This window comes from Chiloscyllium plagiosum, unplaced genomic scaffold (assembly GCF_037043375.1).
Source record: "Chiloscyllium plagiosum isolate Xiang-an unplaced genomic scaffold, Cpla_swu_hap1 HiC_scaffold_19, whole genome shotgun sequence".
NCBI classification, from domain to species: domain Eukaryota; kingdom Metazoa; phylum Chordata; class Chondrichthyes; order Orectolobiformes; family Hemiscylliidae; genus Chiloscyllium; species Chiloscyllium plagiosum.
Genome location: NW_028270157.1, coordinates 27729876 through 27743755, shown reverse-complemented (window position 1 = coordinate 27743755; position 13880 = coordinate 27729876). Strand labels below are relative to the sequence as shown.

At 42.1% G+C, this 13880-nt stretch overlaps 1 protein-coding gene across 1 annotated transcript; it reads left to right on the top strand.

Moving 5' to 3' along the window:
- Window positions 1-348: 348 nt before the first annotated feature.
- rps16 (ribosomal protein S16) lies at window positions 349-10284 on the top strand. Its single transcript, XM_043709666.2, has 5 exons — window positions 349-498; window positions 4580-4681; window positions 6952-7048; window positions 9959-10006; window positions 10095-10284. Exons 1-5 carry the CDS (start codon window positions 451-453, stop codon window positions 10238-10240), a joined length of 441 nt encoding a protein of 146 aa, XP_043565601.1. The 5' UTR covers window positions 349-450; the 3' UTR covers window positions 10241-10284.
- Window positions 10285-13880: the final 3596 nt, after the last annotated feature.

Here is a 13880-nt window from a genome sequence, read left to right as displayed (position 1 = left end):
GCAAGTGGGATTTGAACTAAATATTTGGCTCCATTGAAGATGACAGTAGCATAAATGTTTCGAAAGCACATTCACTACCTCTGTCTTAGTCTGTTACAGAAGTGGGAAGTCATTATAAACAGACGATATAGCGTTAAAACCTCAGGTCGTTGTCTAATAGTAAGATTGTAACTGATGTGATTCTATCACCAGCCCATTGATTGACAGTTCCAGCTCCCAGGGCTCACCCAAAGGCCGTCGCAAAATGAGTTACGTAAAGTGGACGAGCGTCGCAAAACAGCTCTTGATTTGGTGGGTCGGAAACCCCGTTCGTTCTTTTTACAGCAGCTCCGCTCAGCCGAGACGAGTAAGTAGTGGATTGGGGGGGAAATCGATTGATATTTACCCAGGAGAGAAAAAAGTAATAACCCGCTGCTAATCGGCTCGTGTCGTTTTCTTCATTTTAGGAAGATGCCCGCTAAAGGTCCTTTACAGTCGGTCCAGGTTTTTGGGCGAAAGGTGAGGCACGGATTGCACTGCCCGCGTGGGCTGTGTGTGGTTCCTGGGCCTGGCGGTTGGAGCCGGCTCCTGGTACCCGGGGAGGAGGGGGTGAGGGGCAGGTGGACTGGAACATCGCGTGACCCCCGGGGTCCAGGGCCCGGGTTCTAAATTCGAATCTCAGCCGGGATCGCCACGTTCCATTCCCCCAGGCTGCTCGTGCTCCAGGTACTACTTGGGCCTAAGGCTATTCAAGCTGCATGGGCCGATCTGAAGTGTGTAAGCCGAGAGTAAACGGCTCGTCAGTCTGCCCTGGGGGCCTTTTGGACCGGGCGATTGGAGCAGGCCTGCAGGAGGCAACGGCCTGTCGTTCTGATCACTTCCAGGGCCTTCACAATCGACGGGGTGAGGGGAAGCCGAATCTCATTTTGCAATCATGTACCGCTAAACATGAATGTTTTAAAGACACTCTTCCTATCGCTGCGAAATGATCCTTATTTTGAGATGGTATACATATATGTACTTTATGGAATAGAGTCAAACAGCATAGGAACAGGTCCTTCGGTCCAACTTGTCCACGCCGACCAAGTTTTCCAAACTAAACTAGTCCCGTTTGCCAGTAATTTGTCCATATCCCTCTAAGCCTTTCGTATTCACATACCTTAAATGTTATAACAATATCTGCATCTACCACTTCCTCTGGCAGTTCATTCCACACACGGACAACCGTCTGAAAACGTTGCCCTTCATGTCCCTTTTAAATCTTGCTTCTCTCAACCTCTAGTTTTGAGCTGCCCTGCCCTCGAGGAAGATATTTGTTATTCATACCCCTCATGATTTTGTAAACCCGCATAAGGGCATCTCTCAACCTCCTACTCACCAGAGAAAAATGTCCCTGCCTATCTAGATTCTCCCTATAAGTCAAATCTTCAGTCTTACTAACATCCTTGTAAATCTTTTCTCTTGTGGAGATGTGGTACTGGAAAAACACAGTAGGTCAAGCAGCATCCGAGTAGGAGAGTGGATGTTTCGGATATAAGCCCTTCATCAGAAATCTTATGGAGGGATGTCTAGGTTGGAGTGTTCCAGCTACAAAGAGAGACTAAATATGCTGTGGTGGTTCTGTTTGGAGCTGATGGAGATGATATTGATGTACAGAATTGTAGGGGCATTAATAGGGGAGATAAGAGACTTTGCCTCTGAGTAGAGCAGTCAGTACCTAGGGTGAAGATTTATGGTGAAGGGCAAAAGGGTTAGAGGGGATTGAAGGTATTTTTAGTAGGAACCGAACTTCTGTCTGTAGGGCAGTAGAGACAGAAAATAGTTAGATGATCACTTCATCAGTGTTCCATGCATAACTCAGAATAAAAGTTGGATTTGTCTTTTTATGAGGCATGCATCCACTTGAAGACTGCTATTAAAATGTTATGGCAAAGTCAGAGCCATTTCACAAACATGTAATTGTTGAATTGGTGTCAGTATTGTTTTTTTCTAAGATTATTATGTATAGAAATTACAATGCATATCCAGGCTAATAAAATCAAACGGTCTGTTGGTGTTTTAGAACATTGAACAAAATATAGCATAGAACAGGCCCTTTGGTCCACAATGTTGTGCAGAGGATTAAACCTAATGTAAAATAAAATAACTTGACTTACGCACACCTCAATTCACTGCTATCCATGTTAATGTTCGGCAGTCGCTTAAATGTCTCTAATGATTCTGCTTTCACCACCACCGCTGGCAACACATTCCATGCATTCACAACTCTGTGTAAAGAAGTTTCCTCTGGTGTCCCCTCTATACCTTTTTCCTAATATTTTAAAACTATGGCCCCTCGTGCCAGTCAGTCCTGCCCTGGGGAAAAGTCTGTGGCTACTGACTCTATCCGTGCGGATAGAGTGGGTGGCTCAGTGGTTAGCACTGCTGCCTCACAGCACCAGGGTCCCAGGTTCAATTCCAGCCTTAGGCGACTATGTGGAGTTTGCACATTCTCCCCGTGTCTGCATGGATTTCCTCTGGGTGCTCTGGTTTCCTCCCACAGTCCAAAGATGTGCAGGTCAGGTAAATTGCCTATAGTGTTAGGTGCATTTGTCAGAGGAAATGGATCTGGGTGGGTTACTCTTCGGAGGGTCAGTGTGGACTTGTTGGGCCGAAGGGCCTGTTTCCACACTGTAGGGAATCTAATCTAATCTAACCATGCCCCTCATTATCTTGTATACCTCGATCAGGCCACCTCTCTTCCCCCTTCTCCAGAGAGAACAGTCCGAGCTTAGTCAATCTCTCTTCATAAGTTTTGCTTTGGAGATGCTGGTGTTGGAGTGGGGTGTACAAAGCTAAAAATCACACAACACCAGGTTATTGTTCAACAGGTTTAATATAGCTATAAATTTGTTGCTATAAATTCTGTGTCTTACAATTGTGTTCTCCACAACCACCTGATGAAGGAGCAGCGCTCTGAAAGCTAGTGTTTCCAGTTAAACTTGTTGGACTATAACCTGGGGTTGTGTGGTTTTCAACTCTCTTAATAAGGCAAGCCCTCCAGTCCAGGCAGCATCCTAGTAAACCTTCTTTGCATCCTCTCCAAAGCTTCTGTATCTTTCCTATAGTAGGGCGGCCAGAACTGGACACAATATTCCAAGTGTGGTCACACCAGGGACTTGTAGAGCTGTAGCAAAACCTCACGGCTCTTAAACTTGATCCCCCAGTTAATGAAAGCTAAAACACCATCTGCTTTCTTAACAACCCTATCCACTTGGGTGACAACTTTGAGGGATCTATGTACTTGAACGCCAAGATCCCTCTGTTTCTCCACACTGCCAAGAATCCTGTCTTTAATCCTATATTCACCATTCAAGTTCGACCTTCCAAAATGCATCATTTCACATTTATCCAGGTTGAATATCATCTGTCATTCCTCAGCCCAGTTCTGCATCCTGTCTATGTCACACATTTGAAGAAATAATTCTACTCATGTTTACTGGCCCTGTTCCGATACCCCTTCAGGACCATTTCCTTCATCCAGCTATCCAATCTTGAACGTTCATATGGTTTTTAATTCTGGAAGTGAATTTCACTACTCTGATGAAAGCGTTTTTCCTTGAGCCAATTTGGTGTCTCTCTCTCTCTCTCTCTTTTTCTTTTCTTTCTCTCTCTCTCTCTCTCTTTCTTTCTCTCTCTCTCTCTCTCTTTCTTTCTCTCTCTCTCTCTCTCTCTCTTTCTCTCTTTCTTTCTCTCTCTCTCTCTCTCTCTCTCTCTCTTTCTTTCTCTCTTTCTTTCTCTCTCTTTCTTTCTCTCTTTCTTTCTCTCTCTTTCTTTCTCTCTCTCTCTCTCTCTCTCTCTTTCCTTCTTTCTCTCTCTCGTTCCCTCTCTCTCTCTCTCCCTCCCTGTGTGTGTGTGTGTCTGTCTGTTTCTCACAATACTCTGAACAGAAAGAGCTTCCAGTATAAATCCCAAGAAACAGTGCTAACCACTCCCTGCCACTTTGGACAAAGCAACTGTTAACTTCGTCTGTTTTTTCACTGTAATTATAATGTTTTATTTAGTTTGCTCTATGCTCCCTTGAAATTCGTTAAGCATCTTTGTCTCTTTTGAAATCCATGCCTAACGACTTCTATTTTCTCATGAGATATAACATTGCATTTTTTTCCTGGGGTACCGGGGACACAATGGTTAGAGCTGATTCCTTGCAGTTCCCCTGATCTGTGTTTGATTCCACCCTTGGATGACTGTGTGTGAGCAGTTTGTACATTTTCCTTGTGTCAGCGTGGGTTTCCTCTGGTTTTCTCCCACCGACCAAAATGTGCAGGCTAGGTGGATTGGCCATGCTAAATTGCCCTGTAATGTCCAGGGATATGCAGACTCTGGATTAGCCATGGTTAGTGTGGGGTTAGAGGGATCTGGTAAAAGAGTGGGTCTGAGTGGGATACTGTTCGAGGATCATTGCAGACTGTAGGGATTCTATAATTCTACAGTCTGATGTGTTTGTCCTCATTTCACTTAATTGACATGGTTAAAATTTTCTATTTTTCTGTCCTAATATCAATCGTTACCAGTATCCTGTGGAAAAGCTGACATGTAAATGTTCTACGTGTTTTTGTAGAAAACAGCAACTGCAGTTGCCCACTGCAAACGAGGAAATGGTCTTATCAAAGTGAATGGAAGGCCTCTGGAACAGATTGAGCCAAGAACTTTGCAGTACAAAGTAAGTACAGTTTCATTTGGAATGATCTGTATCCACTTATCCTGTAGGATTTGTGTGTGCATGTTTTTGTATGTATTTGGATCTATCATGATGTATCAACAGCTTGTAGACTTTGCTTTTGGTAGTTAGGTACAATGGAAAACATTTTGAGATTTACGACAAACTCATTATGTTGACCTTGCTCGTAACCCAAACAAATCAGGAAAACCCAGCACTTTGTGGGTAGCTCAGTGGTTAGCACTCATGCCTCTCAGTGCCAGGGACCTGAGTTCAGTTCCACACTCGGGTGACTATGTTGAGTTTGCAAATTCTCTCTGTGTCAGCGTGGGTTTTCTCCAGGTGCTTCGGTTTCCAAAGATGTGCAGGTGAGGTGGATTGGCCATGCTAAATTACCCATAGTGTGCAGGCTAGATGGATTAACCACGGGAAACGTATGGTTACAGGGATAAGGTATTGGGGTGGGGTGCTCTTTGAACAGTCGATGTGGACTCAATGGGCCAAATGGCCTGCTTCCACACTAGGGATTCTATGGCTTGTCCTTTGAAATGAGGATCTGAATCCACAACCTTTTTTTAAGTGAAGTCCTAACTTCTGGAGGATCTTGCTGTACCTCATACTTGGTGCAAGAATGACATACTTGAGACTTGTTATCAATCCATGTTAAAGTCAGAAACTAATGGAGGTTTGTTTCAAAGTATGTCGCCTTTCTGCTTCTGTAAGTTACTCTCTGGAAGTATATTAGCACTTACTGACAGGATGGAGGATATTGTTCGCAGGTAGGATCTATTGAAAAGATGAACCTGCTGTAAGTTTGCTTGCTAAGCTGGTGGATTTGTTCTCAGACATTTGGTCACCATGCTAGGTAACATCATTGAGCCTCTGGTGAAGTGCTGGTGTTCTGTACCGGTTTGTAGTGGTAGGTGTTATAATTTCCGGTTCTATTTCTGAGAGGTTGGTAAATGGGGTCCAAATTTATGTTTGGTAGTGGATTTCCAGTTTGAATGCCAGGCCTGTAGAAGTTCCCGTGCCTGTCTTTGCTCAGCCTGTCCCAGGATGGATGTCTTGTCCCAGTCGAACTGGTGTCCCTCTTTGTCTGTATGTGTGGATACCAGTGATAGTTGGTCATGTCTTTTGACAGCTAGTTGGTGCTGATGTAACCTCTTGGCTAGCCTCCTGCCCGTTTGTCCAAATTGATATTGCAGCACAGTATTCCGTATATGTCGTTCGTTCTGCTGATCGTTGGTATGGGATCCTTCAACGTCTGCAGGAGCTGTTTCAGTGTGGTGGTAGGTTGGGCTTACGTGATGCCTCAGGGCTGGGATGGTTTAGTCGTCCTCTCTGAGATGTCTTTGGTGTATGGCTAGACTCTCTGGATGTGTTGTGTCTTCCTGTTTAGGTCTGTTGAGCAGGACTCGGCGTCAACTTTCAGTCCTGTCCTTTTCTGCAGTTGTATTAATTTCTATCAATTATACGTTCTCACTAGACCCTTGGATTTTAACTAATTCAGGGAGACGTCTTGTGACTTCCTCTGAAGACAGGCATAAAGTACTTCTCTGCTACTTCTCTGTTTACACGCCCCACCATGCTGGGATGGCACGGTGGCTCAGTGGTTAGCACTGCTGCTTCACAGCGCCAGGGACCCAGGCTTGATTCCAGCCTCCGGTGACTGCATGGAGCTTGCACGTTTTCCCCGTGTTTGGGTGGGTTTCCTCTGGGAGCTCCGGTTTCCTCCCACAGACCAAAGATGTGTCGGTCAGGTGAATTGACCATGCTAAATTGCCCATAGTGTTAGGTGCATTAATCAGAGGGAAATGGGTCTGGGCGTGTTTCTCTTTGGAGAGTCGGTGTAGACTTGTTGGGCTGAAGGGCCTGCTTCCACACTGTAGGGAATCTAATCTAATCAAAATTCTCTGGTCGTTGCCTGTAATGGACTGAAATTTGTCTTTTCTAATCTTTTCCTTTTCACATACCTTTTGTTTACACTTATAAACATAAAGACTATTTTACATTCATATTCTGTTTCTTTACCAAATTTTAGTGCTCCTTTGCTGAATGGTAAAGTTCTCCCAATTCTCAGGCTTACAACATGTTTAATAAGTTTATTAGCTTCCTCCTTTGATTTAATACTATCTTTAACTTCTCTTTTTAGACATGGTACTCTTCCTTTTCCTGTATTTTTAACCAAAAGGAATGTGTGCTTTTGGAATGACTTATTATGTTTGGCACTGAAAAGTTGATTTTAAAATTGTAATTTTCTTTCTTCCTTACAGTTGTTGGAACCCGTTTTACTGTTGGGCAAGGAAAGATTCGCTGGAGTCGACATCAGAGTTCGTGTGAAGGGTGGTGGTCATGTAGCCCAAATCTATGGTAAATAACATGGCCTTGTGTATACTAGCATGTTAAGAGTCTTCTATGGCTAGTTCCTACTTTCAAGTCAAATTGCTCGGAAACAAATGACCAAAACAACACAAAAACATAAATAGGAACAGGATTAGGCCATATGACCCCTCAAGCTTGCTCTGCCATTCAATCAATCTCAATACCCTAATCCTATCCTATCCCCATATCCCTTGATTCCTTTAGTATTAAGAGATGGCTAAAGGGATCGTCATCTCTAACATACAGTATTTCAGCCTCAACCATTTTCTGTAGTCATGAATTCCAAAGACTCACTTCTTTCTGGGTGAAGAAATTCTGAATTCTATATTTTATAGGTTTCTATGAGATCTCCTTCATTCTTCTAAACACCAGAGAATTCAATCCGAACCACCTCTATCTCTCCTCGTATGACAGTCATGCTATCTTTGGTAAATCTTTGCTGCACTCCCTCTACAGCAAGAGTATCCTTTCTCAGATATGGAGACCAAACCTATTCCAGTTGTCTTCACTAGTGCCCTATATAATTGCACAAGGCATTCTTGTTCCTGTGCTTGAATCCTTAACAAAACTCTTCCTTCTCCCTTCTGTCAATTACTGTCTCTCGAAGAAGGGAATATTTAAGTTAATCTTTACTGACATTCTACAAGCACATTAGGGAGCATTTGGTCATGTGGTTGGAAGTGAGAAAGAACTCTGGATTGCAGGAAGATTGGGTGGTCAGAAAGGCAGTCAAATGGATTCAATTTAGGCAATTGTGAGGCAATCCATTTGAAAATGGGAAACAAGATGAATACATTATAAATAGGACAATGATAAAGTGCAGTGGAATAAAGTACCTTGATAGGCAAAAGTGAGGACTGCAGATGCTGGAAACCAGAGTCTAGATTAGAGTGGTGCTGGAAAAGCACAGCAGGTCAGGCAGCATCCGAGAAGCAGGAAAATCGACGTTTCGAGCAAATGCCCTTCATCAGAAATCAAGGTGGCAGGCCAATTCGATAAGATGGTGAAAAGGGTATTTGGGATATCTTACTATATTAGCATAGGAATAAAATGTAGAGGCAGGAAAATTGTGTTTGAAAGGTATATGGACAAAGTTAAGCTGCAGCTAGAATATGTATAATTCTGTTCACTGCATTACTGGAAATATGGGCTGAGGAGTGGCAGATGGAGCTTAATTTAGGTAAACATTAGGTGCTGCATTTTGGAAAGGCAAATCAGGGTTGCACTTATATACTTAATGCTAAGGTCCTGGGGAGTGTTGCTGAATAAAGAGACCTTGGAGTGCAGGTTCATAGTTCTTTGAAAGTGGAGTTGTAGGTAGACAGGATAGTGAAGAAGGCATTCGATATGCTTTCCTTTATTGGTCAGAGTATTGAGTATAGGAGTTGGGAGGTAATATTGTGACTGTACAGGACATTTGGTTAGGCCACTTTTGGAATATTGCGTGCAATTCTGGTCTCCCTCCTATAGGAAGGATGTTGTGAAACTTGAAAAAGTTCAGAAAAGATTTACAAGGATGTTGGCGGGTTTGAGGATTTGAACTATAGGGAGAGGCTGAATAGGCTGGGCCTGTTTTCAGAGAGTATCGCGGGCTGAGGGGTCACCTTATAAAGTCATGAGGGGCATGGATTGCGTAAATAAACAAGGTATTTTCCCTGGGGTGAGGGAATCCAGAACCAGAGGGTATAGGTTTAAGGTGAGAGGGGAAAGATACAAAAGGGACCTAAGGGGCAACTTTTTCACGCAGAGGGTGGTGCATGTATGGAATGAACTGCCAGAGGGTGTGGTGGAGGCTGGTACAATTACAATATTTAAAAGGCACCTGGATGGGTACGGGGAACCTTGATTATCTGGTATTTGGTTATCCGAATTTTGAATTATCTGGACAAGATCACAAGGTCCCAGTGCTTGGCTAAACTGTGTTATCCAAACAAAATACTCCATGCCCCTGTTGTTCGGATAATCGAGGTTCTTCTGTAAATGAATAGGAACGGTTTAGAGGGATATCGGCTAACTGCTGGCAAATGGGACTAGATTGATTTAGGATATCTGACCTGCATTGACGAGTTGGACCAAAGGGTCTATTTTCATGCTGTACATCTCCTTGACTATATGATTAAATTGGAGAAGATGCAGAGGAGATTTATCAGAATATTTTCAGGTATAAAGTATTTTAATTGAGGGAAAATTATATGGGTTTGTGATCTTTAGAACAGAGGAAATTGTAGGGAGATTTATTTGAGACCTAAATAAATTTGTTTGCTAGGAGCTATTTCCCATAAGAGATGAGAATTGAGGGCATAAATCTAAAGTTGTTGCTAGAAGAGTTTGAGATAGTCCACAATTTATTGCATGAAAGGGTGATAAAACTATCGAACTATAGAGCTCTCTGTTGTTAGAGAGAGACAGCTGGTGGTGGGTCATCATACCTCAGGTAAGGGTGGAGGTTGAGGAGAATTCTTTGTGGTTACCTCAGCTGGTGTGGGAATTAAACCTACGCTGTTGATGTCACTTCATTACAAACCAGCCGCCCAGTCAACTGAGTGAAACTGACTGCAATTTAAAAAATTTAAAAGTGCCCATCAGCCGTGATTAAATGGCAGAGTGGACATGATGGGCTAAATGGCCTTGCTTCTTTTTTCTGATTTTCTAAGAGACCAAGGAGCTTCAGAAGAGGAAATGACTGGACAGGGTCTCCTGCTCCGATTTCTTATGACCTTGAGTTAAAAGCATGGGTAGTATGTTAGCTTAATGAGCTGAATTTCTTCCCTTCCTTTGATCCTAAATACCAGCACCCAAACCGAGGTGCACACTGAGCACAACACGTAGGAGTAAGTGATTCTGTATCCTTGTACAACTTTTTGATGTATAATATGATTGGGTTTTTTCTCTTTGCAGCTATCCGTCAATCTATTTCCAAAGCATTGGTGGCATATTACCAGAAATGTAAGTTTTTGATAGATTTTTACTTTAATTCATTTTCTGTCATTCTCTTTGTTACTTTTATTCAAAATTACAAAATGTTACTTTTCAGATGTAGATGAAGCCTCTAAGAAGGAAATTAAGGACATCCTCATACAGTATGACAGGACCTTGTTGGTTGCTGATCCACGACGTTGTGAGGCCAAGAAATTTGGTGGACCTGGTGCCCGTGCACGCTACCAGAAATCTTACCGTTAAATCCTTCAGTTAAATGTGGCAAATAAATTTGTGACCGTCACGTACTGACTGTTTGGTCTTTCTAAATTGTTGTTTACAGTGTGGATTAATTGATGATGCATCTCACTATATTGTCTTAATATGCCAGTGATGAAAAAATTTAACTTCACAGAAGAAAGCCATTTCAATGCAGGTTTTAAGACTAGCTATCCAATTAAAGCTTGCTTACATTCGTGAAAGTCACATTTTTTAAGTTAATCCTCGGTTTTCCGGTAGGAATCAGAGCAATATTCCTTAAGACATTTCTCACTTTAAAGTCAATATAAAGGATAAAATACTGTATCATACTTGTACAGTACTGTGCATTCATAGCTGAAACAACCTGCAAACTAAAATACTAGCTCTTAAATACTGTATAAGCTGAGGGAAAAAAACATTGTAGGCTGTGGAGAAAGAGCAGGGATTAGAACTATGTTTAGTTGGATAGCTATTTGAGTGCCAGCACAAATTGCTTACTGTCGTTAGAATTGCACAAATGCATTTGTTTGCATTCATTGATGAGCCCTTCCCCTTTTGGTAAAATCCAATATATATTTATGATGCAAGTATTACAAAGCCATGGGCTGTTTCATGTTTTAAAGTTACAGGTACTATCAGAAGAATGACAACTTTATGATTACCATGTTAAAAGAACATGCAGTTGCTGTCCATTTTATGTGTGTAACTGTGAGAACGTGTATCCTTCCTGTTGCTCATCTTTTACCCATTTCTGGCTTGTTGTGATATCTTCCATAGATTGGAAGAACTGTTTTGATTAGTATTTTTTCTTTTTGATTGGTAATTTTCTCTTTTTGGCCTATACAGTAAACGTTCTTTCTTGTAAAATGTGGTGCTGGAAAAACACAGCAGGCCAGGCAGTATCCGAGGAGCAGGAGAATAGATGTTTCGAGCATAAGCCCTTCTTCAGGCTTATGCCCGAAACGTCGATTCTCCTCCTCGGATGCTGCCTGGCCTGCTGTGTTTTTCCAGCACCACATTTTTCAACTCTGGTCTCCAGCATCTGCAGTCCTCACTTTCTCCTATTCTTTCTTGTAACTTCACTAAATTTCCATCTGCTGAATGCTGTCAGTCCACTTAATGGCTGACTTTTGAAACTGGATTTTTGGCCTGTAGCTGATAGTCTTGTATCACTTCTGTTTCTTTCACTGGGACATATTTAGGTTCTGCTCAGATATTACTTCAGATAAAGCCAGTTGTAGTGCCTGTTTGAAGTCCAGTGAGCTTCAGATAGTAGGTTCTTTTTGATGGTTACATTATGAATCCCACATACCAAATGGTCTCTCAGTATCTCATTAAAGATTAAACCAAAGTAACATGCCTCTGCCAGTTGTCTTAACCTAATCAAAAATCTCAATTATGGATTCCTCGGTTCTTGAATTTATGAGAAAAACTAATAGCTTCTCGAAATAGAAGAGGCTTGGGATCGTAATATGCCTTAACTAAATCCGTCCACTTTTGAAAGGTTTTAGAAAGTAGTGCCTCAGCGCAAGCTAGACACCCAACAACTGACAAAACTGTAGGTCCACCACCAGTCTGAAGAATTACTCAGTGCTTTTTATCTGCCCCATTATCATTTGCCCAAATGAGTCAAGCTTCTGAAATAATTGCATGAAGCCAGAAATGTTTTCCCCAATTCAAAGACTACTGTTGTGAGTGAATTTCTTCAGGAGTTCTCTCGCCACCATTTAAATAACTACAGAAGCAAGTATCCCATCACCAAGTCATTGCTATATTTACATATGGAGAGTCATTGACACTGATCCATCTTTAGAGTGCACAGAATGTCTGACACTCCTTATCTGTCAGCCAGGGCTCCCAGTTTGGAGCTGATTAACAGCCCCTATCTGGCAACTTAGTATTCTATGAAGTCCACCTGGCTGACCTTGTTACAATCACAGCACACTTATACTCCAACCCCCTTGAAAAAGGGCCAACATTACATTAGCTCTCCTTATCTTGACAGGGGCCACTTTTTGGTTAAAGAGCTACTGGTAGGTCTAAGTGGGCCTAGGTGAATACTGGGCTTTGTTGAGTCTGAGTAGTGGGAGAAAGTCAGGACTGCAGATGCTGGGGATCAGAGCTTAAAAATGTGTTGCTGGAAAAGCACAGCAGGTCAGGCAGCATCAAAGGAGCAGGAGAATCGACTCTTCGGGCATAAGCCTGAAGAAGGGTTTATGCTGGAAATGTCGATTCTCCTTGTCCTTTTTGAGTCCGAGCAGTGTCAAAATAAGACCTTTAATCGCCTAAATCCACTAGTTGCTAAAGGGACACCGAGTCAATGGCCTAATGGTATTATGAAAAAGTGAGGACTGCAGATGCTGGAGATCAGAGCTGAAAAATGTGTTGCTGGAAAAGCGCAGCAGGTCAGGCAGCATCCAAGGAGCAGGAGAGTCGATGTTTCGGGCATAAGCCTGAAGAAGGGCTTACGCCCGAAACGTCGATTCTCCTCCTTGGATGCTGCCTGACCTGCTGTGCTTTTCCAGCAACACATTTTTCAGCCCTAATGGTATTATCACTAGATGCTTTTTTTTTCAGCTGGCGCATCTCCATGCGATACATAAGACAAATTGCAAAGTAAATTCTCCATTGGTTTGACGTCAGAACAAACACATTTGTTCCCTAATATCAATTTTAAGCAACTTATTTACGAGATTCTGACTAGGAGGTTGAACACTTCAGTTGTCCCCTTCTGGCACAACCAAAAACTGACTGATTTTTATGGATTGTTCTTCCTTTCTGTGTCATTGGTCCACTGTCACTAGGCAACAATACAATTTGTTTTGACCTTCAACATATTTTAATGCACTCAGCTATTAATCCATCAGTTCTATGTCAACACTGTAAAACCTCATTAAAAGGCATGTGAAAAATAAACAGGCTTCTACTCTTCCAGTATCTCAGCCCAGAGTTCACTAAGAAAACTCTAAAATGACAAAACGTTTCCCCCTTCTCATGCTCTCCAAAAAATTAAGATATAAAATTAAACAAACCTTGTACTTTGACCTTAACAATACAAATCAGAATCATAGAATGAAAGCAGGCCATTTGAGTCCATATCAATGCTTTAAAAAGCATCCCATCCAGACGCACATCATTCCCACATTTGTCATGGTTAAATCACCAAGCCTGCACATCTTTGGACTGAAGGAGGAAACGAGCACCTAGAGAAATCCCACACAGGTAACATGCAAACTCTGCACAGATAATCACCCAAGAATGAAATTGAACCAATGTCCCTGGTCCTGTGAGGCAGCAATGCTAACCACTGTGCCACCACAGAAAGGAATAAAAGATTGGTCTGATAGATAATGTAGGCTAGGAGAATGCTTGCGCAGAGCATCAACAACAGTATGGACCATATTACTATGCTATAAATTCCACGTAATATATAAATCAAAAAACAACATTGTATTATTTGCTAATTTATATCATGATCAAACTATTGTTCCAACAACTCTGAGATCCACATAGAAATGAATTATACAAACAAACCGAGAGGTATATATCATCTTTTCAGGCTCTTAATACCTGGGAGAAGAACAACACTGCAGGAAGAAACTACTTGTAGATGCATAGCTTCCAACCTATAATGTTATACTTC